General features: G+C 38.3%; 1 protein-coding gene and 1 pseudogene across 1 annotated transcript in view; one reads left to right on the top strand and one right to left on the bottom strand.

Moving 5' to 3' along the window:
* LOC148349376 (pro-neuregulin-2, membrane-bound isoform-like) overlaps positions 1-27630 on the bottom strand; it is a 143209-nt gene that overhangs the window by 59415 nt on the left and 56164 nt on the right. The window contains exon 2 of the mRNA XM_088321370.1: positions 751-916. Within this exon, the coding sequence (XP_088177496.1) occupies positions 751-916 (166 nt within the window). The remainder of the gene's footprint in view (positions 1-750; positions 917-27630) is intronic.
* Positions 6317-6482, top strand: LOC148349377 (U2 spliceosomal RNA; annotated as a pseudogene).

Here is a 27630-nt window from a genome sequence, read left to right as displayed (position 1 = left end):
ACATCAGGTTGGCAGGGGACCCTTCATTTCATTTTTAGAGTGGGCTCGTTTTTATTTAGCTTAATTACATTTTACTGTAAAATTCTTTACTTTTTATTCCGCTTTTTATGCGTTATTTCTGCAGTTATTTTATTTGGTATTTATATGGTTTTAATGTTTCCTGATGTGTGTGGTTTTTTTTTGTCTCTCACTGGTCGGGTGTGTTTCAATGGCTGAAAATCCTGAGGCCATCTTCTGCTATCCATGTCAATGCGGATAAGCTTCCTTCGACTCCCTTTCCTTACATGGTTAGTCTGTGCCTTCCCATTAATCATATTTAATTTGTATTACTATTTATTTAATTTTCATTGTATTTTAATCATTGTGTGCTTCTGTGTTTTAGGTGTTTTGGGTTTTTGGGTGGGGATAAAGGAGTGGATTTTATTGTCTCTTTGTACACAGAATGTTTAAATACAGCAATATACTTCCTGAAAAATGCTTTACAAATAAATGTGCTTTTATATGATGAAATATAAACCATTTCTGGTGATAGAGATATTGTTTGTAACACTGTTAGGGAAGAAGAAACAATCAGCAATTGAGGCATTCTAAATTGTGATCTATTTTTAAGTAGCAGAGTATCGCACCACGTTGTGATTGACATTTAAATTCCAAAATTTGATGATTAACACGTTACAGTACTCGTTACAGAGAAAAGTAATTGTGTTCCAAGTATACGATAGTCCCAACACTGCTCACAACTCTACTCACTGGCTGTTCTTGATTCGTATTTTTTTGCTTTTCTTGAGCTCGTTGCCGTCTTTGAACCATCGGTAGGTAGGCAGCGGGTTCCCCGTGGCCTCGCATTTCACCGTTAGCTTGCTTCCCGCCTCGATCACCGAAGGAGTCTTCATCGCTTTTAACTTTGGAGCCGAAGCTAAAAAAGACAAAGAAAAGGCATGTTATTGATTTCATAAGAAAGAAAAAAAAAGAACAGGAATCGTCCCGAGCTGATACATGCAAGAGCGAGTTGACATCAGGCTAGCAAACAGCTGCAATTCAACCGACTCACTCCACAATTAGCTGATAGCAGATTTTCAGAGCAACTGCTAGCACTGTCACCGTAAAAAAAGTGCCTTTGAATCCAAATATTGCCTCATTTTCTGTTCATGTCGGATTATGAAATAGTTTGACACACACAAAGGCGTCGGACGCTAGCCAGCTGACAGCTGCAAACGCGGGTGGTTAGCTAGGGTGGGGACAGCTAACGGGGGTCAATTAATGACACTGGGAAAAGGCTCCCCATTCGCCAAGTTCCAGTTCCAGCTGTTTTCAAAATCCGTGTGGTCGCCATGGCCTCAGAATCAGATGCTGCTCCTTTGCTTCTTGAGAAGAGAAAGCACATAGCAAAGGGAATTTGGGACAAAAGTGGCAAATTGGGGAAAGTAATAGGACAACATCTGACTTTAAGTCCTGTTTATTTGTCTATCCCTTAATCACAAAAAGTCTTAAAGGGTTGCACACATCACCATTAGATCCCCTGATCTGAAACCTACATGATGGCAAGGAAAAACTCAAAAACGTCAGGAGGAGGAAAATGAAGAAACCGTAAGGAGGGGCCAAACATTATTAATCGCCCTTCCAGGATGAGCAGGCATCAATGGATGTTGCAAGGGCATCAACAGACAATACACGAACATCATCAACATAGAATCTAGGTTATAACCGAATGTTCTGTTGACAGCTTTCTGACCCAAAATATTGACCAGTGCAGCAGGTTCTAGATGACGGCGTACATCGGGTCTAAGTGACGGTACAATGGCTCGAAACTCATAAACTGTGCAACAACCAGGCTCATCTTTCTCCCTCAACATTAGTATGAAGTCAACATCAATCACAAGCTATAGAATATATATACATTCAAACAATTCCACTGAGGTGGCGGATCAAATCTCAGGGCAGAGCAATTTGAGGACGCTCTCAAACCAGCAGATTTCTTCTTGGCTCTTTGAATCACTTACAGACAGCATTTCCGAGGGAATGTTCCAAGCAGGAACATAGGGGGAAACAAACATCTGAAAGATATGAGGGGGCTAGTCCATGCAAAATTTGTATAATGACCACATTGAATGAATATTGAGTGTTGTGAAGATATAAAAAAAATACTCATATAATATTCTTTACTTGTAACTAAAAATGACTGATTAGGGTCCAATGTTACACCCATACTGCATTTTTGACCAAGTCACTCTGGGTTACTTAAGAGTTACATTACGTATTGATACGACACACTTCTAATTTAAGCCAGCCTCCATCCACTACATTGTAAACATTTTTGCCTATCCATTTTGACATTATTTTCATTTTGATTATTTTTCTTCTTTGTTTGCTTGTTGTTTGAAATGTGAAGAGAATAATTTGCCATTTTGATGTTAGGATAAGTGTAGACGCAATTCGATTAGTGGAGGGATCTCCAACCTTTTTCAAGCTGAGAGCTAGATTTTGTTGCCAATTAGCACGGAGAATCCCATATTTGAAATGCATTACTACTATAACAACCTATCATGTTGTTACTATGTAGAAACCATGTCATTACCTGGTTAATCATTGGAAGTAGGGTTAAATACATTCAGTCAGCCACTAAAAAAATCATTTTAATAGAAAATCACAATGACCCAGCACTGGTGAGCTACCTTCAGAAAGAGTTTGTGGGCCTCTCAGCTGTCCCAAATGGACACCTGGTACCCAAGGGCAACACGTTGGAAACCCCTACATTGTTACATACCAATTTGAGTAGCAATTGTTGCACACCAATTTGAGTAGCAATTGTTGCTTTCTTAATCCACCAATAGGATAGTTGTGGATATATTCAACATATCAAAGTTAAAGGTTGGATCAGTGCAAAAGTTGAAGCTGCAGTAAGAAGTTTGGTTGGCATTCTAGTTTAATGTGTTCCAGTGGTGGTCCTTGCATTTCGCACCTAGGCCTTCAGTGACGGCCTTTGGTGATGTGTCATATGGGAACGAGCCGGCTCTATGAGACGGCTCTATGAAGTGAATGACAGGAGCCTGCTCCCCACCAATTTAAGAGCCTGTTTCTTCAGGACACTTTTTTTCTGCGATGATTGGTAAATATCCATGTTGTTCAGGAATTTTGTGTTGTTGACCTTTAATTTGTTAAGTATAAACAAAAATTGTTTTGTATTTTTGTACAATTGTAAATATTTGCATTTATGTTTTCTCTGTTTTTTGGTGACAATGTGTTTTACATAACAAATGTAAAGTTTAGTCTCGTATTTCATAGTTTTTTATTGTTGCATTGAAAAGACAGGATTTTATCATACATTTTGTTGTGTATTTTTAGAGACTATGAATTCCTTGACATCAAAGTTGCTAGGTATGGTAAAAGTTCAAAGTTTAAATACGTTAACCCCTTAACTGTTGAGAAACAAAGACAAGTCTTCAGGACATCACCAGTCACTAAAATGTGTCGTGCCACATATTGGAAAGCTTAAACTCTTGGGATTCAAGATATGCATTATGAAATGTACTCTTCTGAACCATCACGATCAGTCTGAAACAGGATACCCAAAACTATAAAACTGGTGTAGCTCACCAATAACATGCTCAGATATTCAGCTGATGACAAACATGGTCTCCTTACATTCAGGACAGTCCAGGGAATCCAACCGTGTAAAATATTGATTCCATAACCAAAAATGATGCCGAAAGATGAAAAAAAAATCTACCTCCAAGCATTTCTGCATCATTCGCCGATCCTTGTTGTAATTTGTTCGTTTCGCCCCATAATTCTCTTTTAAAGGTAAAAAACTCGTGAGGTGATTTTCAGTATGTGCGTTACCCTCCTACCTTTCTATTGACACCTCTCTCAACCAATTGCAAGCTTTTATTTCACAGTCCTTAGCAAGCGATAGCTATATTGGACTGTAATGAAAAAAAAGGACCTACGCATATTTTTGGCTCATATTATCTCCGTCAATAAATGATTGACACGTTGATTATCCAATGAAATTCGCAACATATATGTATGCATATTTATGATGTTTTCAAGTCAGAGCCAAGAATAAACACGCTTATTGCAACTCGGGATTCATTTCTACGAACGGTTATCACGCACAAGTGTGCACGATCAGCGATTGAAATCTGGAAAGAGAAGTCAAACATGTACAACTCTTTCACAATGTCTAACAATTGGTCAAAGTAAAATACAGGGTTGCGGAGAGTTTAGAGCTCTAAACTGGTTATCTCCAAGTGGCCCCTTGGGAAAGGCCATAACGTAACATACCTTTACAAACATGTGTAAAATGCAATTATTCATTTTTCAGATTTTGATTGAATATGACCTATCACAGCTGTTTTCCAGCTAAGATGCCCATGATACACTCTTTTGGAGGCATGTAAGTGCAAAAAGAAAAATTCAGGTGAGAATAAAAACCTATTTCTGTCTGTTCCAACTTAGATTGCTCCATTTTAATAGCACTTGGAGATATTATTTCAGTTTGAGACAAAACTTCAGTGCGTCATCTTTCAAAGGAGACCAAAACTGTCGATATTCGGTTTAAGAACAGCATTTATTCTACCTTGGGTACGTCTTTGATTGGGATTTTAGGTGAATTTTACAGGATTGTTAAGGGGTTAAAAGTTCACTGTAGGGTGAAAAAATGCTATTATAATTCACTAGAAAAAAATATTTCAGACTTTCATGCATTACCGTACCCCTAGCTGAAGGCCAGAAGGCCCTCACCTTGCCATACGATTGGCTAAACCAACAGCTTTATTGTCGCTCATTAGTTATATCTCAGGGCCTGCAAAATTGATTGTGAAGGCCTCCAGGTAGATTTCTAAGCCTGGCGACAAGCAATGGCTAAAATTTTATTGGTTAAATACTTAAATATAAAAGCAATTAGGAATTAAGTAATAAGTATTCATGGACAAAATATAATTACATCACATGATTCAGATATTTTTTAGGCCAGCAGATAAGGCCCTTGCAGGCCCTGACCACTGCAAGTTTTCCATCACAGCTATCCTGATAACCCAGTCTGCCTTTTAAATGTATTATGAGTAGCTTTTACCAGTAAAACTTTATTAGCCGTTAATTTGATTACCTTTCGTGACGCAACCATTTTTAAAGGGATTGAGTGTAGTTTTTGACCACTAGATGTTGCTGTATTGTGACGCGCACTGAAAACAAGTACTAAAAGGAAAAATACAAACAATGAAGACTCAACGTTATCTTACTGCACCATTTTTCCCCAATTTTTTTTAGCCAAACCTTTCACAAAGTTTTTGGTTTTTCAGGGTACGTGTAGCAGCAAGATGGCAATCATGTCAGCGCGCTCGAACTCTCGTGTAATGTCAAATAAATTTTCCCGGAAAAAATGCTTATTTATTTGCTAGTACATGTCTTTTTGCCTATTATTGAAATAGACATCGTTTTTTTTTTTTTCAATTCATTTTAAGTATATTTTTTCCGAGTTTAGAATATTTTGTGCTGTAGAAATGGAAAATTATCCTAAAAATAAGACAATACTATCCATCACACAGTAATTTATTTTTATCATTTAGAAACCCTATTTTACCCGGAATGCAAAAACATTTTAAAGGGACACTGTGTAATATTTGACGACTAAATGTTGCTGCTTTGTGTAGTGCAACCAAAAACGAGTGCTACAATGCACAAGGAAGAATAGAAACTAAGGACACCTAAAATGACCAAACAGCGCTCTTTGGCGCGTTGTGCATTATTTAACACCTTTAAGTGTTCAAAAAAAAACCATTCATTATAAAACAATATTGTTTTGGATAATAAATGAAATTACATTAACTAACTTATAAAAGCGATTTTTAAAAAAATACTCATAGGTTGGGAAAATTGCATTTATTTTACATAACCTGAGTCTTCATAGTTTATATTCTTCCTTCTTGCACTTTTTTTAAAATTGCACAACAGAATACAGCGACATCTAGTGGTAAAAAATACACACAGTCCCTTGGAAAATGGTATAATTAAACAGAATGTTTTGTATTTTTCCTGAGGTGGCATGTCTAATTTTGTTGCAAACAACATTTACTACATTGTTATAAATGACAATAAAGACAATTTAAATTTGATTTCCAACTATGCAGGTTAGCTGGCTGAACTTTAAGCTAGCTGATGAAATAGAATCATCTTTAGTTATTGATATCCACGCGGTGAAACATTGCCTCTCTTTTGTGACACTGTGGTCCTGGATTTGTGTACTATCTGTAACGTCAACTGTGGTTCTAGAATTGTGTACTGTCTATGAAGTTACGGTTGATCAGCACGATGCTAGGTCCTTAGCTTGGCCTTGATGCTAAGTCCTTAGCTTGGCCTTTTGTGTACTTTCTATGAAGTCACTATCTTTGATTTTTGCATTTCGGAGATGGAATATGAGCTTGCTCTGTCCACTCCACGCATCGGCCCGGTATTGCAGTACCTCCGGGAACGGTGCATTCGCAATGATCGCAGCAAGGCTTTAGGGCTAGGACCTTAGCTTGGCCTTTTGGCTGAGAGTAAGTGTCCTGGCTCCTAGGCTTTGTAGCGTATTATGAACTGACCGATAACGGATAATGGATAATGAATAACGAAGATAGATCAATAACCCTTAAAAACCCCAAAACCCCGCAATGAGATTAGACATGACACTCAAAGATAAACACATAATAAAGAGAAAAATAAGATAAAAGACTAAGCAAAAATATGTACTTCGTAGTGCTTGAAGTTATAACAATAATGCAAAAAAAGAATAGTGCAAAAACAAAAAAAGCAAAAAAATTCCAAAATACATCACGAGATACATATTTTCACATTTTTGCGCACTTGTTTCATCTGGTGATGGCCCTGTGCAAAAAGACTCTTAGCCTTTTTTTCGAGTAAATGTTACTGGTTTGCATTTATACATCGCTTTTCAAGTCACTGAAGACGTCCCAGAGTGCTTTACAATGTGCTTCACACTAACCCATTCACACACACACACACACACACACACTCACTCACTGATAGCAGTGTCAGCCATGCAAAGCAACTATCTGCTTATCAGGGACACCTCAACATCTAACATGGAGGAGCCAGAAATCGAACTTGCGACCTCTTGATCGCGAGACGAGCGATTTTTCTCCTGAGCTCCTGCCGCCCCTAGGACCTGCTGAGGACTTTTAAAATATTTTTTCAGGCATAAAATCCCACAAACACAACATTCAAAACGTCCGCTGCCCTAAAAGTCGTGTCACTTTTTCAAAACCGCTAACACAAATCAACCCCAGGAAGCATTTTTAGCTCAATGCTTCTATTTACGCTTTTGCACAATTTCTATTTAAAGAACTTGCTGAAAGGCGAACGAGTCTTTGGTGTCACAAATTCAAAATGGAAGACAAAAACAAAGACGTGCTTTGTCTTCAGAATTCAGATAGGAAAGCGGGGACTGTATTTATCTTTGATCAGCCGTATCAAGCGCTGACAGGATTCTCAGAGGAAAATACATACAGTATATATATATATATATATATATATATATATATATATATATATATATATATATATATATATATATATATGTATATATATATATGAAATTAACTTAAAAAAGGGAATGGAGATTATGTTTGCAACCGTGCATCCTGGAAAGATGTATATTGGCCGGATTTGGCTCAAGATTAGGCCTTTTGGAGCACTTTCCACTCCTCATTTATGCCTTATCAAGAGTCATTGAGGGATCAGTAATCTTCATCGTTGCAGGAGACGTAAGTAGTATGCATTACACGCAAAGCGGAAAAATTAAGCTGGGATCTGATCAAGTATTGTCTGAAAACATTTGTTTTCAAGTTGGTGTTAGCTGGAACGTGACCGAAAACCTCAAGTGCATTGCAAATTATTGCCAAGGATTAAAACGACCAGTTTAAAGTTCAGTAAAGACTTAAAATAAGGAGAGAAGGCATAAATGGGTTTGAACTAGCAAGGAGAACTAGGGAAAGACCCAACCTCAGATAAAAATGTCCAAACTGTTCTAAAAACTCATTTTTTTAATCACATCTCCCGGGTTGCAAAAAGCAGATCCACTCTAAATGGTGTGGGATAACTAAGAACAGTGAAATTTAGTGTCAAACTCATGGCCCATGGGCCAAATGTGAACTGCCACATCATTGAATGTGGCTTATGAGATAATGCTGAGAGAAAAACAAGAGAAAAAATTTGCCACATTGACTTTTTAAAATCTCCTTTAGATGTCCCCAAAGTGAGGCGCCGTTTGAAAAGCACCTACTGTAGCTGTATTTTCTGACTACTATTACTCAACCCAAGATCATTGATGAGACCCACCCCCTTGTCATTTTACATTTTAAACTAGCTTTAGCTCCTTTCTATAATAGAGTTTCCTATTTTCAGGAAAATAATTTCGTAATAATAAAAAAAAAAGCAGAAAGACATGTAAAATGAGTATTTGTATAATATTCTGTTTTATCAATGCAGAGTTGAAGAACAATACAGTGGTTAAATCTTAGTGAAGGAAATAGAAAACCTCAATCATTGTTTTATAATCAAATCTTACATCCCTATATCCTAATTTAATTGTGAGCCTCCAAAAAGACCCCCAGCCACCCAACTTTTTAGCCCATTCTCTCACTAGTTCATCTCGTGAGAATGGTTTTTCTCCCAAATGGCCCTCGAGCTAAAGTGAGTTTGACAGCCTTGTTTTATGCTGAAATGACAGCTAGCCATACGGACGGCTCATTTTGGCTAGCCTGAAGCTGTCAGAATAACCTCTGACCTTTTCCTTTCCGCTGTAAAACAATTAGCATGCGAGAACAGCCCATCCAACCCCCCTCTCTCTCGTTTCATGCTCAGAAAAAAAAAAAACTGGTGAGAAAGTGGGGCCACCAACATGAGAGCATGTCTAAAATCCCTTATCTTAACCAGATTACTGTATTTATTTGTGTATAAGACATGTATGAGAGGTAAATTATACTTGCTCTCGCGTATAACATGCACAAACATACACTCTAATACACTCTAATACAGACAAGGTAATGCCCATGCACAAACAGTACTATACTCTCTAACATACTATCATACTCTAATGCACATACTACCTTGCTTTCACACACATACTACTATAATCTCTATATTTGTACTACTATACTATCTATATACTCTCATACTCATACATACTCCCGTACTCGCTCATAGATACTACTATACTCTCATACCGCTACTATGATTTCACACACACTAACTACGATACTCTCTGTATGTTTGAGTGAGTGTAGTCGTGTGTGAGAGTATAGCAGTATGTGTAACAGTAGTGTGTATCCTATCCTCTCACTCTTACTACTATGCAGTAGTATAGTACACACACAACTATGCTGTCACACACATACTACTATAGTTTCATATACACATTACTATACTTTTACACTTACTACTGTGCACCATTATACTCTAAGAATAGACCGTTTAATCTGGTTTTGAAACACTGATTAAATCATGGTCATATATAATTTTACTTTTTTGAAATTTGATACTGCATTGCATACCTAAATGTGGGCTGGTCCAATTTTTTTTATTTATTTTTTTACACGAAATTGGATAAATCTTGATAAATAAATAGGTACCGAAAATATGGCCAGGTATTTGACTTTTGGCCTTGAGTGCAGTATACATTAATGCAAAAACAAATTTACAGGGGGAAGACACACTAAGGAACACTGGGGACAAGAGTGGAAATAAAATAAACATTATATATCGATTTTTGGTTGACAGGCTGGATAAAAAAGCCTGGTCAGCCCCATGTGGCCCACGGGCCGTAGTTTGACCGACACTAATCTATTATAAGCGCCACCTCATTGCCACATACCCATGCACAAACACTGCTATACTCTCTCATACATACTAATATACTCTCTCAAACGTACTGTTATACTATTCCTACACACACTACTCCACCCCCTCACACATAAGACTAATCTTTCATACACACATTACTATACTCTCTCACACATAACTGTACAGTACTCTCATAAACATACTACTGTACTCTCTCTTGCACATTACTATACTCTAATACACACCCACAACTATGCTGTACTACAATACTTTCACACTACTACCATACTGGGAGCAACTCGAGTTAAATTGTACAACATATACACATAAATCCGTGTACATTACCTGTTTACCAAAAGTACCCAAAATAAAACAACACCTAGAGGTGAAGTGATCATATACTATGTGTGAAAAGCCCCAGAGTTTTTACTATTGTATTGGCATTTGAGGAAGAATGGGTGTGTGTGAGAGAGTATATTAGTGTGTGTAAGAGTCAATAGTAGTGTGTGTATGAGACTATAGTAATATGTATGAGAAAGTATAATACTATGTCAATGAGAAAGGTAGTAGTTTTATGCATGTGTATCATTGTGTCTATGTCTGTTTATCTGAGTTTGTTGGAGTATGGTGTGTTTGAGTGAGTATAATCGTGTGTGAGAGTCCATACTAGTGTGAGAACAGGAGCATAGTAATATGTGTTAGACAGTGTAGTAATGTGTGTATGAGAGTAAAATAGTATGTCTGAGAGAGTATAGTAGGTGCATGCTGGAGTACAGTAGTGTTTGTGCATGGGTTTGACTGTGTATGTATGAGATTATTGTTGTGCATGGTTGAGAGTATGATGTTAAATGTATGAAATGCCGAAGTAAAACAACACTGACAGGTGAAGTGATCTTTACCTAGGAGTAAAAAAACATTGTCATTTTAATTGGTCTGTGAGAAAGAATGTGTTTGCGTGAGAGAGTATAATAAATTGTGCGTGTGAGAGTCCATAGCAATGTGTTTGTGGGAGTATAGTGGTGTGTTTGAGGGAGTATAACAGAGTGTGAGAGAGTCTGTAGTAGTGTGTTTGAGACAGGTAGTAGTTTATGTATATGCGAGTATAGTTGAGCATGTGTGAGAGTATGATGTTATATGTGAGCGCGAGTATGATTTACTTCCCAAACAGCCCCTCATAACATTAGCTACATTTTACAGATAAATATGACATTAGCTGCATTTTACAGAAACATTTAACGGGATAGCTAAGACTTTTGCCAGCATTTTTTATTGCAATGTGTATGTTGAAACACATCAGCTGCTCGCCGCCTATGCACCAGCGGCACTTTTTTTCGTCCAGATGTTTGGCATTACTCCCATTTTTGGACATTTTCACAGCTGTCACGTACAAAAGGGAAGGTGAAGTTCATGAATAGCAAAACATGCGTTTGACAAAACTTTTGCATGCACTGCGTGGACAACATCTGGCGATCATCAATGCAAGCACAGCTAAAATCAAATTTTACGTCTGTAGCTGTCACGTTTTGCGGGTGGACCCAAACGCAGGGAGGCTGGAACGAAGGCAGGTGTGCTCAAAAAAGGACAGTATGTATTAACAAAAACCAGGAACAAACAAAAGTGTCTAAGCCAGAAACAAAAAAAACAAACCTGACGTGTTAACAGAAGACTGGATGAAGGTGGCATGGAAATGGCAACGAACGGACCCAGAGGGCTGTCCAGTCTATATAAAGGCTTGGTATATTTCGGGACAGATGTGTGGAGATTGGACACACATGTACTCAGTCCAACACCAAGTTGGCGCCCTCTAAGGTAAGGTGGCATGCCAAATCCTGACAGTAGCTTTCTATGGTAGCCTCGCTAAAAAAGATCTATGACTGAGATAACAGGCTATGGTAGCCTAGCTAAAATGGATCTTTGCCATCCATACCGAAGTCTAAGGCAGCCGGGCTCAAAATGATCTGTGAAGGAAATAACAGGCTATGGCTGTCTAGCTAGAATGAACTTTTGAAGGAAATAACAGGCTCTGGCAAACTAGGAAGAATGGATCTTTGACATAAATAAACGTTTATGGTAACCTAGCTAAGATGGATCTTTGCCATCTATACCCGGTCCATGGCAGCCAAGCTAAAATCAAATTTTACGTCCAAAGCTGTCTATGGCAGCTTAGCTAAAAAAATATTGATGACGGGAATAACAAGCTATAACAGCCTAAATTTACACCTATACTAACCTATGGCAGCCTAGGTAAAAAGGATCTATAATGGAAATAACAAGCTATGGCAGCCTATATAGAATTTATCTTTGTCATCTAAACCTGTGTATGGCTGCTCAGCTAAAATCAGTTTTATGTCCATGACCATCTATTGCATCCTAGCTAAAAATCATCCATAACAGAAATAACGGCCTATGGCAGTCTAGCTAGAATTGATCTTTGTCATCTATGGCAGCCGAGTTGATGAGGATGGAGTAAGGTATCACTCTGCTACATCTACTGTTCAACTGTATGGGTTTCCAGACTGCTTGTGTCAGCAAGGAGTCGAAAATACACCGGCATAGCCAGAGTCTTATATACGATTTATATTAAGAAAGCACAAATACGTGCAATGCAGTCACGCAACAAACACACATGTACACAAATATTGAAATGTAAAAAGCAGCAATGATTCTATGATCAGATACACTGAGCTAAAAATAAAATGCAGTGTGTTCCAGGAGTCTTGGGCACATTTGAAGTCCCCATATCTCTTCAACTATGAATAGTAGTAGGGTATAAGTTGTGCCATTTAAGAGCAAATTACATTAGTTTTTTTCTAAATACTACAATTTTTTTTAATTTCTTTTCAGACTTATTAAACGTGTTCACTCAACCAGAAAATACATTTTATGTGCATAAATTTGCAATAAATGAATTTTGGACTGTTGTTAAACGTGCATTTCGCAGAAAGTTCTGAAAATGAGCCACCAGAGAGGAATTCCATAGTGAGTTGGCATGCGAAATTCATAACTGGTGGGTGCTTATGCCCGGTTAAAAGAACGGGACGACCCTCAACATCAGACGTGATTGAACAAGTTTGAACTACTTTCTAGCGAAGCCCATGTAAATCGTTCAAAAGAGACAATAGGGTACTTCGATGTACTACACTAACTGTTTGGGATGTCTTAAGAAGACTGCGTAGGCTTTAGTTAGTCAAACAGTTGGAGGACACTGATAAACCTGCTTCTCATGACTTTTGGATTGCAATGGAACAGAAGAAGGAAAATAATGGAAGTGACAACCGGCTTGTTTTTAGTGATGAGTCAATTTTTCACGAAATTGAAGCAAAGTTGATAGCTATTACACTCACATAAGGGCTTCTGAGAACCCACATTAATACCTTGACCAACAGCGAAATTCTCCAAAGGTGCCAGTGTTTTGTGTTATGTGGAAGAAAACTGTTTAAGAACCACTCTCAGTCAATGGTGAGACGTACCTCTACATGCTGGAAAACTGCTTATTGGATCTATTGAGTAAGTAAGAGTCTAGTGACTTCATTTTCAAACAATTTGGGGCACCACCACACTGGTGCATCATGGTTAGATCTCCAGATCTCACATCATGTGATTTTTTTTTGAGGTATTTGTGAAAGAAGCGGTTACAACCATTGACATCGCAATGCCAGGACGCGTTTGGAAAATTTTAGACTATGGGCTTAATGTCTGTCGACGTCCAATGGCCGAAAGAATTACAAGCTTTCTGAATTCACCAAATATCCTTAATATAAGAGATAAGATGAGGCCTAAAGAAATTTATCGAGCCCGACATCACCCAGGCCATGGGTATCACAACCCGAACCAGCCCTAGCCCAACAACTTGAAATGAGGACCAAGCCCGAAGCAAACTCAAATTTTCCTATTTTATTTGAAAGGAGGGGGGTTGTTTAATAGCCTCCTCCCTCAACCCCTTCAGTGCCTCTGTCCACCCATGCATAATGCAAGAGCGATGCATAATCGATCGCGACGACCGTCCACAAAGAAAAAGAAAGAGAACAATGACGGGTGTGTCATGAATTCAACAATTCATTGAAGAAGAACACTTGTTTGTTTGAAACTCCAAGTGCAACCAAAATAGCGTAGAATGTCACTGCCGTAAACAAACAGCAGTGCTCATTCTTAAAGCGATAGCTACATTTAGTAGTCGTTAAGAATACTTGCTTAAATTGAAAAGCTCAGCGAGAGAGAAACCCAGCCTGGCCTGAAACGGAATGTAACGATTAATATTTTAGGCCCACCCGACTCGAATTTCGTGACTGCCATTTCTGGCCGAGATTGTAACTGCAAATTTTTAAATCAAATCAAAAAATCTTCAAAATATTCCTAAATACATGGCTGTGGTCTTATCCAATCAAGGTACCACACAAAATAATAAAATATAGCATTTCTCAAGCAATAAATGAGTTTGAAGTTCCACGCATTTGCTAATAAATACAACAACATATATACAATTTGTCATTTGAGTCACATGCAGGGTTCATACACCTTTTTCATGCCCAAATTCAAGAATTTTAAGGACTTTTAAAGCCAATTTGTCAATATTTCCGCTACCATTAAATGAAGAAATCCCATGTGACTCATATATTTTGCAAGGTCACAAATATATTTGAAATTTACACATGTGATTTTTAATGTAGCGTGTGTGTTTTATTTTAGGAATTATGATTTTCAGATCTTGAGTAAATCGCTTATGTATTTGTTTGACACAAATCCCAACCCATATAGGTAATATTGTTTGTGTATGATATAAATATCTAGCTTGGATTTTCTGTTGCAGTAAGTTCTACCCTTTACAATATACCATGAAAAAACGCTACATTCATTTTTTGCATGGCCCATAATAATGTCCATTATTGATACTTGCACCAATCCACATTTCATAGTGACCAGCTGTCGTGAATTACGAGGAAAGCAATGCATTGGCAAAACGAAGACACTAGAGATGTCAGAACCAGAACAGACAGTAGACCCAAACGCGTAACGTTTCACACCAAGCTTTATTGCGGAAGCGGAGAAGTCAGGGACGAAAAAACAAAAGCCAGCGATTCGGTGATTGCTGGGCAGGAGAAGCAGGAAGCCCACGAGATCGGAGCATGGTCGGTGGACAGAAACAAGTCGGGCAGCCGGGACGGGAGATCGGATCGTGGTCAGTGGATGGAAACAAGTCGAGCAGCCGGGACGGGATATTGGGCCGTGGTCGGAGAAAGGACTCAAGTCAGGTAGCCGGAGACGATCGGGAAGCCAGGGGCAGAAAAGTAGGATGCGGAATAGGACGGGTCAGACAGAACAGACGGAAGCCAGTTTTAAAAAGTGCTTGCCTTGCATGTGCGGAGGTTTGCTGACGAACTGACCGGTAGTGAATGAGAGTACTGAGTTCAAACAGGAGGGGAACGAGCAGCAGCTAGAGCCAAACGAGCAGGCACAGGTGGGCAAATCATGACAAGAGAACAGTGTCGATATCAGACATGTTAAAAACATGGCAAACATTTAAAGCATTTACAAGCATATTTCTAAAAATACAAGCACTTTTTAAGCCTTGAAAACATAACATTAAAATCCAAGCATTTTTAAGGATTTCAAGCACTCGTAAAAACCTCTCGCATGACTTATGGCGGCATCTTGAGGAATTCATACCGCACACCCCCGCCTTTTTTAAAGGGTGTGCACGTAGCTTAATGCCTTTGTAATCGCACTCATTTGACTTCCAGAAGCTTAGAGGAAGAATTTAAGGCACGCATTTGTTGCGAACACCCCCACCCCACCACACACCCCCTCGTTTTATGCACAAAATATCCCACATTACTGCAGTCTTATGTCACTTGAGCAATCGGCCTGTACAAACTTTTTTTTCTGACCGTGTTCTTAACCAAACATCTGTCGAAAAAAATCACTGGCAGCGGGGGAGAAGCTTTCTGCAGATAATTACGTTTGGATAAGAGTTCATTTGAATTGAGTAGTCGTTATTGTCATTGATAACCACGTAAGAATTTTGTGTGCAACGAGATTAGACATGGTACTCCGGGGTAAACATGTAAAAAAGGGAAAAATTAGACTGTCAGGATAAATGCTATGACAAGTTGTGCAATAATAGCAAGCGAAACCTTGAATCGGAGCGATACTATTTCACAAAAATTGCTAAACTCTTCATTAGTCAGTATGACAGCCAACGCATGCTTCAAGGCCAGTTTAGTCTTGCGTACACACGCACAAAGTAATTTTTCTTTAAAACGTGTTTTTTTTCCCTCTTTTGTCTACCAAATTTGTATATATTACACCCAGTAGCTCAGGAGGTAGAGCGCTCGTCTTGAGATCAAGGGATCCCAGTTTGAATCCCGGCTCGTCCGTGTTACATGTCGAAGTGTCCTTGGGTAAGACATTGAACCCCCAATTACCCCCAATAAGCAGGTTAGCGCCTTACATGGCTGCAAGGCCGCTATTGGGAAATGTGGAGCACGTTGTAAACGCTTTGGGAAGTCATTGACTTGAAAAGCGCTATATAAATGCAGATCATTTCATTTTCATTTCATATATATATATAAATATATATATATATATGCTGCTGGAAAAGTGAATTTCCCTTCGGGGATGAATAAAGTATCTATCTATCTATCTATCTATCTATATATACAGTATATACATTATATATGCAGCACAGACGCATGGTGGTCAGCGCCTCTGCGGCACAGTTCTAAAGTCATGGTTCGAATCAAGCAGCCAGCCTTCCCGTGCGGAATTTGCATGTTCTCCCCATGCTTGGATGGGTCTCCCCCGGGTATTCCAGTTTTCTCCCATATTTCAAAAACATGCATGTCAGGTCGATTGGCCGGTCCGAATTGTCCCTAGGTGTGAAAGATCAAATGAGTGGTCTGTCCCTGTGTGCCCTGTGAATGACTGGCAACCAGTTAAGGGTGTCCCCTTCTCACTGTCCAAAGATGGTTGGGATGGGCACCAGCAACCCCCCGACACCAATGGATGGAGTGTAAGTATTTGAAAATACAACAAAAGCAAAACAGAGTTTGGTTGTGGTTTACTTAAGAATTGATTAAAAAGTCAAACTCACAGATAAAACAAAATAAAAAGGGCTCATGCAAAACCAAGACAGACAGATAGACAGACAAACAGACAGACAGACAGACAGAGTTAGCGATAGACAGAGAGAGATAGACAGATCTAACAATATATAGCGAGAGATATAGAGGTATAGAAAGATAGAGAGATAGACAGATAGAGAAAATACAGTCACCAAAGAACACAAAGAGTCATCTCACATTTGCTAAAACGCATCTTGATTATCCTCGAGACTTTTTGAGAAACATTCCGTGGACTGATGAGTCAAAAATAGAACTTTTTGGGAGGTGTGCATCTCATCAAAAATGGCACCGCACTTGAGAAAAAACATGATGCCAACAGTAAAGTATGGTGGTGGCAGTGTGATGGTCTGGGGCTGCTTTTCTGCTTCAGGACCAGGAAAACTTGCTATGGTTGAAAATCCGAATTTAAATCCAGTTAAGTTGCTGTAATGTGACCTTAAATAGGCAAGCCATGCTAGGAAACCCTCCAGTATGTGAGATTTGACACGATTATTCAAAAAAGAGTGGGCCAAAATTCCTGCACAGCAATGTGAAAGACTCATTACCAATTATTGTAAATGTTTTATTTCTGTTATCACTGGCAACTCGCTAATAGGTTCAGAGGGCAATTACTTTTTCCCACAGGGTTTTGATTTTAAACTTTTAATTTTTAATAAATGGAATAAACATCTCAAAACTCCACTTTTTATTCTATTGGGTTGTTCCTGTTTAATATTAAAATTGCTTTTATGATCTTTGTGACTGGTAAATATGCAAAAAACACAGAATTCAGGGCACTTTAGACGACACTGTTTTCAATTTTCCATTTCTTTTGCACTATTTTTGGACAGACAGCAAGTCCAATTGTGCCGCCGATCATGCTAACGCTGTTTCGGAGCATGGCAACGTTGAATGCAAGAATTGTGCCACAAAAGGCGCTAACCACTTTGCACCCCCGCTGAGAAAAAAGACAAATAAGGAGTATTCTCCTGATATTGGCCAACACTTGAAGGACCAAAAAAGAACCTCCTTTGGGACTGTGGATTATGTTGAAGCTCACTGTTGGACTCTATTTGAGACATCCGGTGGCAAAAAGTGAGAAGTTCTGGGTGGGATATTGCTCAACATTTAACACTGCGACCTAAGATGCTCATTGACGGCCCTGTCAAACCAAGTGACCCTTTAGTCTACTGTTACACTCTTTTGGAACACTATTGCAACTGAATATCACATGATATTTGTTCAAAGACCTTCAGGGTGTGAGGAATCAACTGTCAAACACCTTTTTAAAAGCCAAATGGAGCACATTTTAAGGACTTTCAAAGCCGTGTTTCCAATATTTGACCACTAGATGTCACTAGACTGTTCAATGCAAACGAAAACCAGCGGCAATGCAGCAAGATGGCAGACAAACATGGTGGAGACTTCCAGGTAGGGATTGCACTATGTAAAAGAAATACACATTTCTCGACCCATGATTTTTTTTCAAAAAACTAATATTGGTATGAAAGTGCATGTATTTTTGCCCAGTATTCAAATCAGTTTTTTTTTTATTGAATGAAGGTGTTTTGTACCTCTAGGGCGCACTTACGTGGAGCATCATTCTCCACATGATGTGCTGCATTAAACTTTGATAGAGGGTTATTATCGTTATATAGTAGTAGTATTAAAATATCAATACAATATGTACGTTAACACAGTTCAGCCCTTTGAGACTTTTTGTGATAAAGGGCTATACAAATAAACATGACTTGACTTGACTAAATATCACACACTGTCCCTTTAAAAAATAAATCTGGTGTGAATCTTGTATATATATATCTGCGATTTTTAATCTTGCGTGTGGATTTATCATGACCGATAAATTTAAGTGATTGAGTAAATTGGGAATACATCTGTTTTTGAGACAAATATCTCCCCATATAAGTGTTGGGTAAAAATAACAGTAATCTGTAGATGACATTTTCAGTTGCAGGAAGAACTTCTCAATTTACCATTGGGAAACACTACCGAATTTGTTTGCACGGCCCACATAAAAAATGTCCATAATTAGTACGAAATCCTTGCACTAATGCACATTTTATTTTGCCCTGTTCAAGTGTAACATGCACCTGTCCTCTTGGGCGCGATATGTAGGGGGAGATGACCCTTCATAGGAAAATGCCATACAAACTAATGCCAGCAGCTGTGAATCACAAGCGAAGAAGACATGGAATTGCAAATAGAAGCTATCTTAGAGCAGTGTCGACCTTATTTTTAAGCAGTCTTGTTGAGAAACGTGGCAACAATACCAAGCATTTACAAGCACTTTACCCAAAATGCAAGCACTCCAATCCTTGAAAACACAACATTCAAATTCATTCAACATTTTCAAGGATTTAAAGCACCCGTTAAAACCCTGTAAATACTGCGTTTAAAGACCTGCAGGGGGATCACAAACTGTCTAACATGGATCAAAACAACAAAGAAGAAAACTGTCAGAATTTTTCACCATTGACATACACCACTCTGGACAATAAGGCACACCTGATGATAAGGGACACCCCACAATATCCCTTGATGAGAATGTTTTTCACACATGATAAGTATATAGTTTAAAAGACACACCAAATAAGGAGAGAAGACATCAATGGATTTAAACTTGCGAGGAGATTAAGAGCAGACCCAAACCTCAGATAAGAAACTCTAACCTGTTCTAAATGCCCTCTCCTGAGCCTTTTATTTTTGTTACATATCCTCGGTTACAAAAGCAGATCCACGCCATAAGGTGTGGGAATCAAAGAACACCAACATTATTGGCTAATAGTGACAGTGATGTAAACAATGCATAATAGTCAAAACATCAAACAACAATGCGCAATAATATTAGAAATAGCAAACTGGCATCCAATCCATTCTCTTTTGCAGGTGTCCAATATTAAAAATATCAATCTATAAAGGCGCACCAGACTATAAGGCACATTAGAATTAAAAGTACAGTAAGATTGAGGGTTGCTTTAAAAAAATAAAAATGTCAGAATATAAAAGCTTATATTATATAACACAAAGAAAGTAATAAGTAATTAGTGTGATCCATTCATAAATGGCTACGCTAAGTGTTTTATTGTAATTATCCACTTCTTATTTTATTTACCATATTTCCCCTTAATGAAGCGCTCCAGATTATAAGCAAACACATTTCTGAAAAATGTCGGGTATTTAGGTGTGCCTTAAAGTCCAAAAAATGCAGTAATTGTCTTACACAATAGTATATACCAGGGATTTCTAACCCTTTCAAGCTGAGAGCGACTGTTTGTTGCTTTTTGCTGCAAAAGGGCTACCAGTTTGATATGTTTTCCAAAAGACCAACTTATGTTAGAATCATGGTATTACTTTGTTCATACAAGGTTGATTATTGGAGTTAAATAGACTGAGTTAACCACTAAAAAATGATTTTACTAGAAAATCACGATGACCCAGCACTAGTTGGCTGTTTTCAGAACAGGTCTGCGGGCACCTAGCTATCCATAGGGGGCACCCTGGAGTCTGCTGACACCATGCTGGTGATCCGATACATGATACATATTCAATACAAATCTATACGATTTCAACTAAGCGTAAAAAAAAAATCACTTAATTTAACGTATTTTCTGGTGAATAAGGAGCTTTTTCGATTCTCAGATTTATTTAATTTACTTTAATTATTTTTGGGGAAATTATCTTTGATATTTTTCTCTTACGCCTTTGAACATTAATGGTGTAAGAGGACTGTTGCAGTGATCACTACAACTAGGACTGCAACCAACAATTATTTTTAGTAATTGATAGATTGTTTGAAAAAAATATTTGATTAATTGATGACTCGGATTTTTTAAAAACATCGTTCTGGATTTTCTCCTCTTTAGTCAAATATTGGAAGTTTTGACCAAGATACTACTTACAAAGGAATACTATACACATGCAAATACTGTATGTAAAGTACTCTTTTCCAAACTTCATTAGTCACATTATCCACACAAAAAAAGCAGAGCAGTACATTTCATTTCATTCGGAGCAATTTTTTTGTATCCACAATTTATAAATGTAAACCGTACTTTTAAAAAAGGTCGAATATTTTGGGTTAATTATTTGAATATAAAATACGTTCCCAATGTGCAAATGATAAACAACCTGCTTAAGAATCTTCCCCGTGTGTTGAGTTTCAAATGTCATAAATATTATTTGTCTTTTAACTTCATTTATTCTATTAATTTATTTTTCTTTCTCTGTGTTTCTGCAGCACTTTCTGTTGCCTTGAAAATTGTTAACTTTGTAGTGTATAACATTTCATGCCATTTTTTTGGAATGATGCAATGTTTAATGAAAAAGGATTTTTTTTTAAATGTGAGATTTTTGTTCAAAAAATCTGCCTTGAGTCTGCCAGACCAAAGTGGTACTATAACCCTTAACTTCACAATGGAATTCAGTGCACGTTTATTTGAATTGACTTAACATCCTTAGTGGCGCATAAATTATGCAACACAACAAATTGATAATGAAATTAGTTGCCAATGCTTTTAATAATAGATTTTAATCAAATCATTGTTGCAACCATAACTGGAGCTATTTATTTCCAACCCTTGAGTCCTTACAGATGTACCAAATAATGGCACCCATCCACAAACAGCACAGAAACTCAGGTAGACTGACAAGATGAAGCCACATGTGAGTACGATTTGGAATTTCACCTTCGCGCATATGCGGTTCGAAAAATGCATATCAAAATGAGTCACTCCATCACACTTGTCTTATTAAGAATATCTATGAATTCCCGTCTCATTACAAGTGAGCAACATTCAAAATCTTCTCCAGTGAACACTAGGATCCCGAGGGACAAGATGCTCTGACGGACTCGTAAAACCGTAACTTTCGGGCTATTTAGTCCTTACCAACCGCGAGAGGCGGTGCTTCAAGCACGTAATAAATAATACCAGCGTAGTCATGAGGAACCCCAGAAACAAACCTCCCTAAAAGGCCCCGGCTGGACCAAAGACAACACTGAGCGGTGTGGGGGAGGCCACATCGATGTTGCTATGCGACGCCAAAGAGTCGGCAGCAAAGTGGTCCTACAGGGACACCCCCTTCAGGGCTGCCCAGGAAGTGGCGACGGCCCTTGTAAAATAACAGCCTCCCTTGCTGAGACAACAAATCCTGCCGTTAAGGGGAGATGCTATGGACCGTCCCAGTGCAGTCTGCACAGAAGGGGTAACCACGTCTGGGCCAGCCAAAGGGGGTGACCAGCAGCATCGTGTAGCCCTCCTAAACAACCTTCTGGAAAGTCGACCAGATGAGAGGCAGCGGTGAAAAGGTAGTGGAGACATGGCGACCAGGGGTGCGCCAACACATCCTGACTAAAAGGACTGTCCGCCTCCATGAACGAGAACCACTGAGCACAGTGGGTCGTCTCCCAGGGAAGTGAAAAGGTCAGCACCAACCAACCGACAAAGCGTTGCCAGACTAGGCTCTCTGAGTCCGGTTGAATGCGCCCCGATGAGTGTCCGGCAGAAAATGCTATCTGCCTAATGATTGAAACCGCCCAGCAGGTACACAGGCCGCAGACCGGGTGCCACCCTGGTGGTTTACGTGGAAGACCGTCAAGGTGTTGCCGGAGCGCACGAGCAAGTGCTTCCCCAAAAAGTATAGGTAAATGCATGAAAGCCAGGTGCACTGCAAGCAGCCCGAGCACATTGATTAGTCAGTGCGGTCCTGCAGCGACTGGTGACTCAGAGCCACCCTATGACCATAAACAAGCCCAAAAGTCTGGCATCCATTGTGACCGTCTCGTGCCGACCAGGGATACCACCAGCGGAAAAGCCCTGTCCCCCCAGGGGGCCAAGGCTCGAATACAACGACAAGACACCACGATCCTTCGCTGACGCTTCCGCCTGGCATCCAAGCGGAACTCTATCAGCCACCTCTGCGGGACCACAGCGATCAGGGAGGTCAGTGCCCAAAAGCTACAAATAGGTGACATAGGGCAATACCCTGTCCCCTTCAAAGAGGTGGAGGATGAGAAGAAAATCGTTCACTCTGCAATCAGTGGGCCGGACTGCTATCGATACAGTTTCCAATGAAACCCAGACAAAATTGGTCTTGAGAGATGGGACAAGACAGGACTTGGGCAGATTGACGTGAATGTCTAGGTGGTCCACGCGGGCGTATGCGTGGCCAGCCCAAGGTACTCAAACAGCTAGACTAGCCCCAATGCTAAAGGGTGGCTATTTGGACAAAATCAAATGAACCGCAACACTCGGTAAAAATGAAATAACAAAGGCCACATTCGCCAACCCCAAACGTGGCCAAAGGCAAACCAGAAACAAGCGGCAATGGCGGCAAGCGAGCAAACCCTATACGGCCTTTTGAGCTAGTGAAAAAAAACCACCCAACTCCAACAAAAAAGTCACTATGTTAAAAGCAGTAGGCACAGCAGAAACTGCAATTCCTTCAAGCAGAAGAGAGTGGTATGATAAAAAGGTGACTCACCTGTAATGAGACAGGAATTTATGGACATTCCTAATGAAATAGGTGCGATGGATGGACTAATTTTCGTATGCATTTCTCAAAATGTGCAAGCGCGTAGGTAAAATTTGCGCTTTAAGCATCACTTCTGGCAATTGATATGGATGAAATAGAATAGCAGCTTATTCTTAAACAGCTCGAAAACATGCTCAACAGTCCTGAAATAGCATCAAGTGCTTCAAAAAACGTACATGTCGCTAAATTGTATCATTAGCTTATTTCAGGTGAATAAAATCAAATTTCAAATCCGAACTCGTTACCGAAAGTATCGTTTTCTTTCAACAGCATTATTTTCGGGGGACATATAGAAGAGCGTCTTGGCCCGTTTCCAGCACGTTTTATTGCTCGTGAATAATGACGAAGAGGCAGCTTACTTATTACACAGCGTGAAGATACTCAGCTTCGTTTTATGTGGCTAGAAAAATTTGGCAACTCGAGGCACTGAAAACAAACGGCAACACCTGAAAGTCTATTATTATGGAAGATCAAAAGTGCCTTAATTCAAACCATAAAACGGCCTTTAAACGAACACTCAATCCATAAAAAATAAAACTGACTCATTTAATAAAAAACATTCATTTAAAAAAAAAAACTGGCATTTAATCAACAAAAGTCTTTTACTAAACATTCAATTATCCCATAGCATTCTGCCGGCCTGCCGGCGGGACTTAGGGATGTTGGTAAAAAAAATTGTCACGCCACATATCACATGAAAACTCATGGGATTCAAGATATGATTAGCATTTCAGAATACTCATCACAGAAACATCACGATCAGTCTGAAACAAGATAACCAGAAACAATAAAGATGGCATAGCTCATCTATGAAATCAGCTCATGATATGATTCCCCGCAAAAATGTTGGGGTCACATTCATTAAAGTCCTGTGAATCCGACTGTGTAAACCTTTACTCCAAAACACATTAAAATGCCGGCAGATTAAAAAAAAACGCCTAAAAGCATTCCTGCATTGTTTGACGATCTTGGCTGTAATCATTTGTTTTGCTTTATTACTCTCCTTTAAAAATATACAGGCTTGTCACATTATTTTCAACATATTTCCGTTTGCCTCTGACCGTTTGATTGACACCGCTTTTGGCCAATTGCAAGCTTTTTCTATGGTCCTTAGCCTGTGACAACCCATGAGAACATCATGAACAATTATAATTTAAAAACCTTTCGCCAATAGTGACCGATTCAAATGTGGATTGACACATTGGTTAATTCATGCATTCCCAATGGAAATATGTACAGATTTACAGGTTGAATTAAAATCAAAGCCGAAAGGTAAACGTGAGCAAATCCAACCATCCATCCATCCATCCATTGTCTTCCGCTTATCAGAGGTCGGGTCGCGGGGGCAGCAGCGTTAAAAGGGAAGCCCAGACTTCCCTATCCCCAGCCACCTCCTCCAGCTCATCCGACGGGACACCGAGGCGCTCCCAAGCCAGCCGAGAGACATAGTCTCTCCAACGTGTCCTGGGTCGTCCCCGGTGCCTCCTGCCAGTGAGCAAATCCAGTCGTGATTAATTTTCATGCACCAATATTACAGGTCAGTGCACACAATCATGGATTCACTTCTAGAAAGAAAAGTCAAACATTTACAACTCTTTCACAATGTCTAGAAACTGGCCAAAGTAAAATACACAAATGCCAAGTTTTAAGGGCTGTAAAATGATTGTCTCCAAATGGCCACTTTTGGAAACGCCTAAACCTACCCTTGGAAAAACGTGTAAAATACAATGCGTAGTTTTTCAGATTGTGATTAAATTTGACAAAGTACGAGGTAAGGCTTCAAGCTATTGTCTCACCTGTTTTCCAGCTAAGATGCCCATGCTACACTCTTTTGCATTTACCTTTTAAAAGAGACCTAAACTGTCCATACACCCCAAACCGTTCAAATACAGCATTCAAATTACTTTGCAACGTCTTGGATGGGGAGTTTAGGCAAATTTTACAGGACAAGTAAGTGTTTAATCAAAACAAAACAAACATTCAATTGATAGAAACAAAAAGAGCATTCAATTAATGAAAACGACCCTAAAAGGAAAATTCAATTGATAAAAATAATGTAACTAAAATCATAATTGGATTTTACATGATTGCTACGGTTTCAAATGCTGTTTTGACATTTTGATAAACGACATTTTGCGAAATTACATTTTACATTTTAGTCGAGCCAGCAATATTGATCGTTCGCCTCTGTCAAAAGTTTTTTTGTTTATCGATTGTTTTAAAGAATATTTTATATTGACAAGGAAACAATGCGCAGGTATTCAGAAATACATGGCATTGGGCAAAAGGACGTTTTGAAATATAAACGTACCTTGTTAAAAATGTGTTTTTAAAAGAACCCTAGCAACTATGTAAAATTCATTTATGATACTATCTAAATTGAAATATTTTGACCAAGACTTTCCATGTCAAAAGGCAAATTTCATAACTAAATTTAGATTCAAATTATAAAGAAAAAAATATTTGTAATTTGGGTGTCAAATAACACAAAAGCAATAGCAAATAATGTTTCTGCACAAGTATTACTTCTTTGCTAAATGCCTGCCTATCCTTGCTAGCTATTTATAGTGGAAAGCACAGCAGTGTCGGCTGGAAAAATAACTCCCGAACCAGCGCATTTTTTCTAAACTTTTAAATTTAAATGATGAAAACAAATCTGAATGTCAACTACCGTGACATTAATAACAAAAATTGTTTTTGTTCAAGTATTAAAACTTTACTAAATACACTCTTAATTTTAAGTGAATTATCTTGAACGAATAAACTTTAAAGTTCAATTCAATCCGTTTTTTATGCGATAATATCTCAAATTATTATATTAGAAAATCATGTCATTAAGAGCACATTTCGCTACATGAAATTAGTTTCCTGACTATGATGTATTTAAAAAGCTAAAAAATGTTTAAAATTGGAAAATAAGTACAACTAATAACTTTATTTTCATTCAGGGAAAACTTCATAAAAATGAATAATATTGTAATAATGAAATAAACTGTTTTAGTTCAATAGCTGCTTAAACATATTTTTATTGACAGTTATTTTTTACACTCAGTAATATTTGACACAACAGAATGTTGAAGGTATTATATATATATATATATATATATATATATATATATATATATATATATATATATATATATATATATATATATATATATATATATATATATATATATATATATATATATATATATATATATATAATTTTTTATTTTTTTATTTTTATTTTTTCAAATAAGGTACATTTTCACCTGATATCATAAATATTCTAAATACGATTTGCAAAGTTTATCTATTGTATTACTGCGCTGAGTGTCTGGAGAATGAGGCATGCAGATCTCTTGCCTCATGGCAGAGGGCGATAGTGAGACAGAGGATTGTGGTTTGGAGCTCCAAACAATAGAATTAGTCATGGTATTAGCAAGCTAACAGCAAGTCGATTGTTGAATTTTCACATTATATCACGAATATTATGAATACAAGGAGTATGTCAAATATTACCGTGCTGAGCGTCTGCAGAATGAGGCACAAAATAGTCTAACCTCATGACAGAGGGGGATAATGAGACAAAGGATACTGATTTTACTCTCCAAACAATGGAAATAGTGATAGTATTAGCATGCTAACCATGAGTCAAGTTATTTTGTTGCATGGACTTTTTTGATGTGTTTATTTAAAAGGAGCTGCGCTTTGACTTCATTGCCAATCAAATGATGAATAAAAAGGTGGTTCAATGTGAATTAGTCCAAACAAAACAACTTAAATGCAATCTCCAAAGATTTGATTTCAAAACAATACGCTCTATTTGAAATGCCAATTTCATAGACACTGTCTGGACTTTCTTTTTCAGTTATCCCCAGGAAATACGCTCTTAAAGATATGTTTTTACTAATTTTACCTTACTTTTATTAGATTCTTCTTGTAAATTGTGTTGGCTAGCATTGGAGGAAAACCTAGTAATGCAATGGTACCGATTCTTTTATCGGCTAGCATTGTAGAAATCAATACTTTATGGAAAGCTAGTATCGGTAATGGTACCGATTCATTTTTTGGCTAGCATTGTGGAAACTAATCCAGTATCGGGAACAAAACTGATGCTTTTTTGGGCTAGTATTGTGGGGACTAATACTTTACG

Source organism: Urocampus carinirostris, chromosome 17 (genome assembly GCF_059441175.1).
Source record: "Urocampus carinirostris isolate Australia breed hairy pipefish chromosome 17, RoL_Ucar_1.0, whole genome shotgun sequence".
NCBI lineage: Eukaryota > Metazoa > Chordata > Actinopteri > Syngnathiformes > Syngnathidae > Urocampus > Urocampus carinirostris.
The sequence above is the reverse complement of the archived record's forward strand: the minus strand, read 5'-3'. Positions and strand labels throughout refer to the sequence as shown.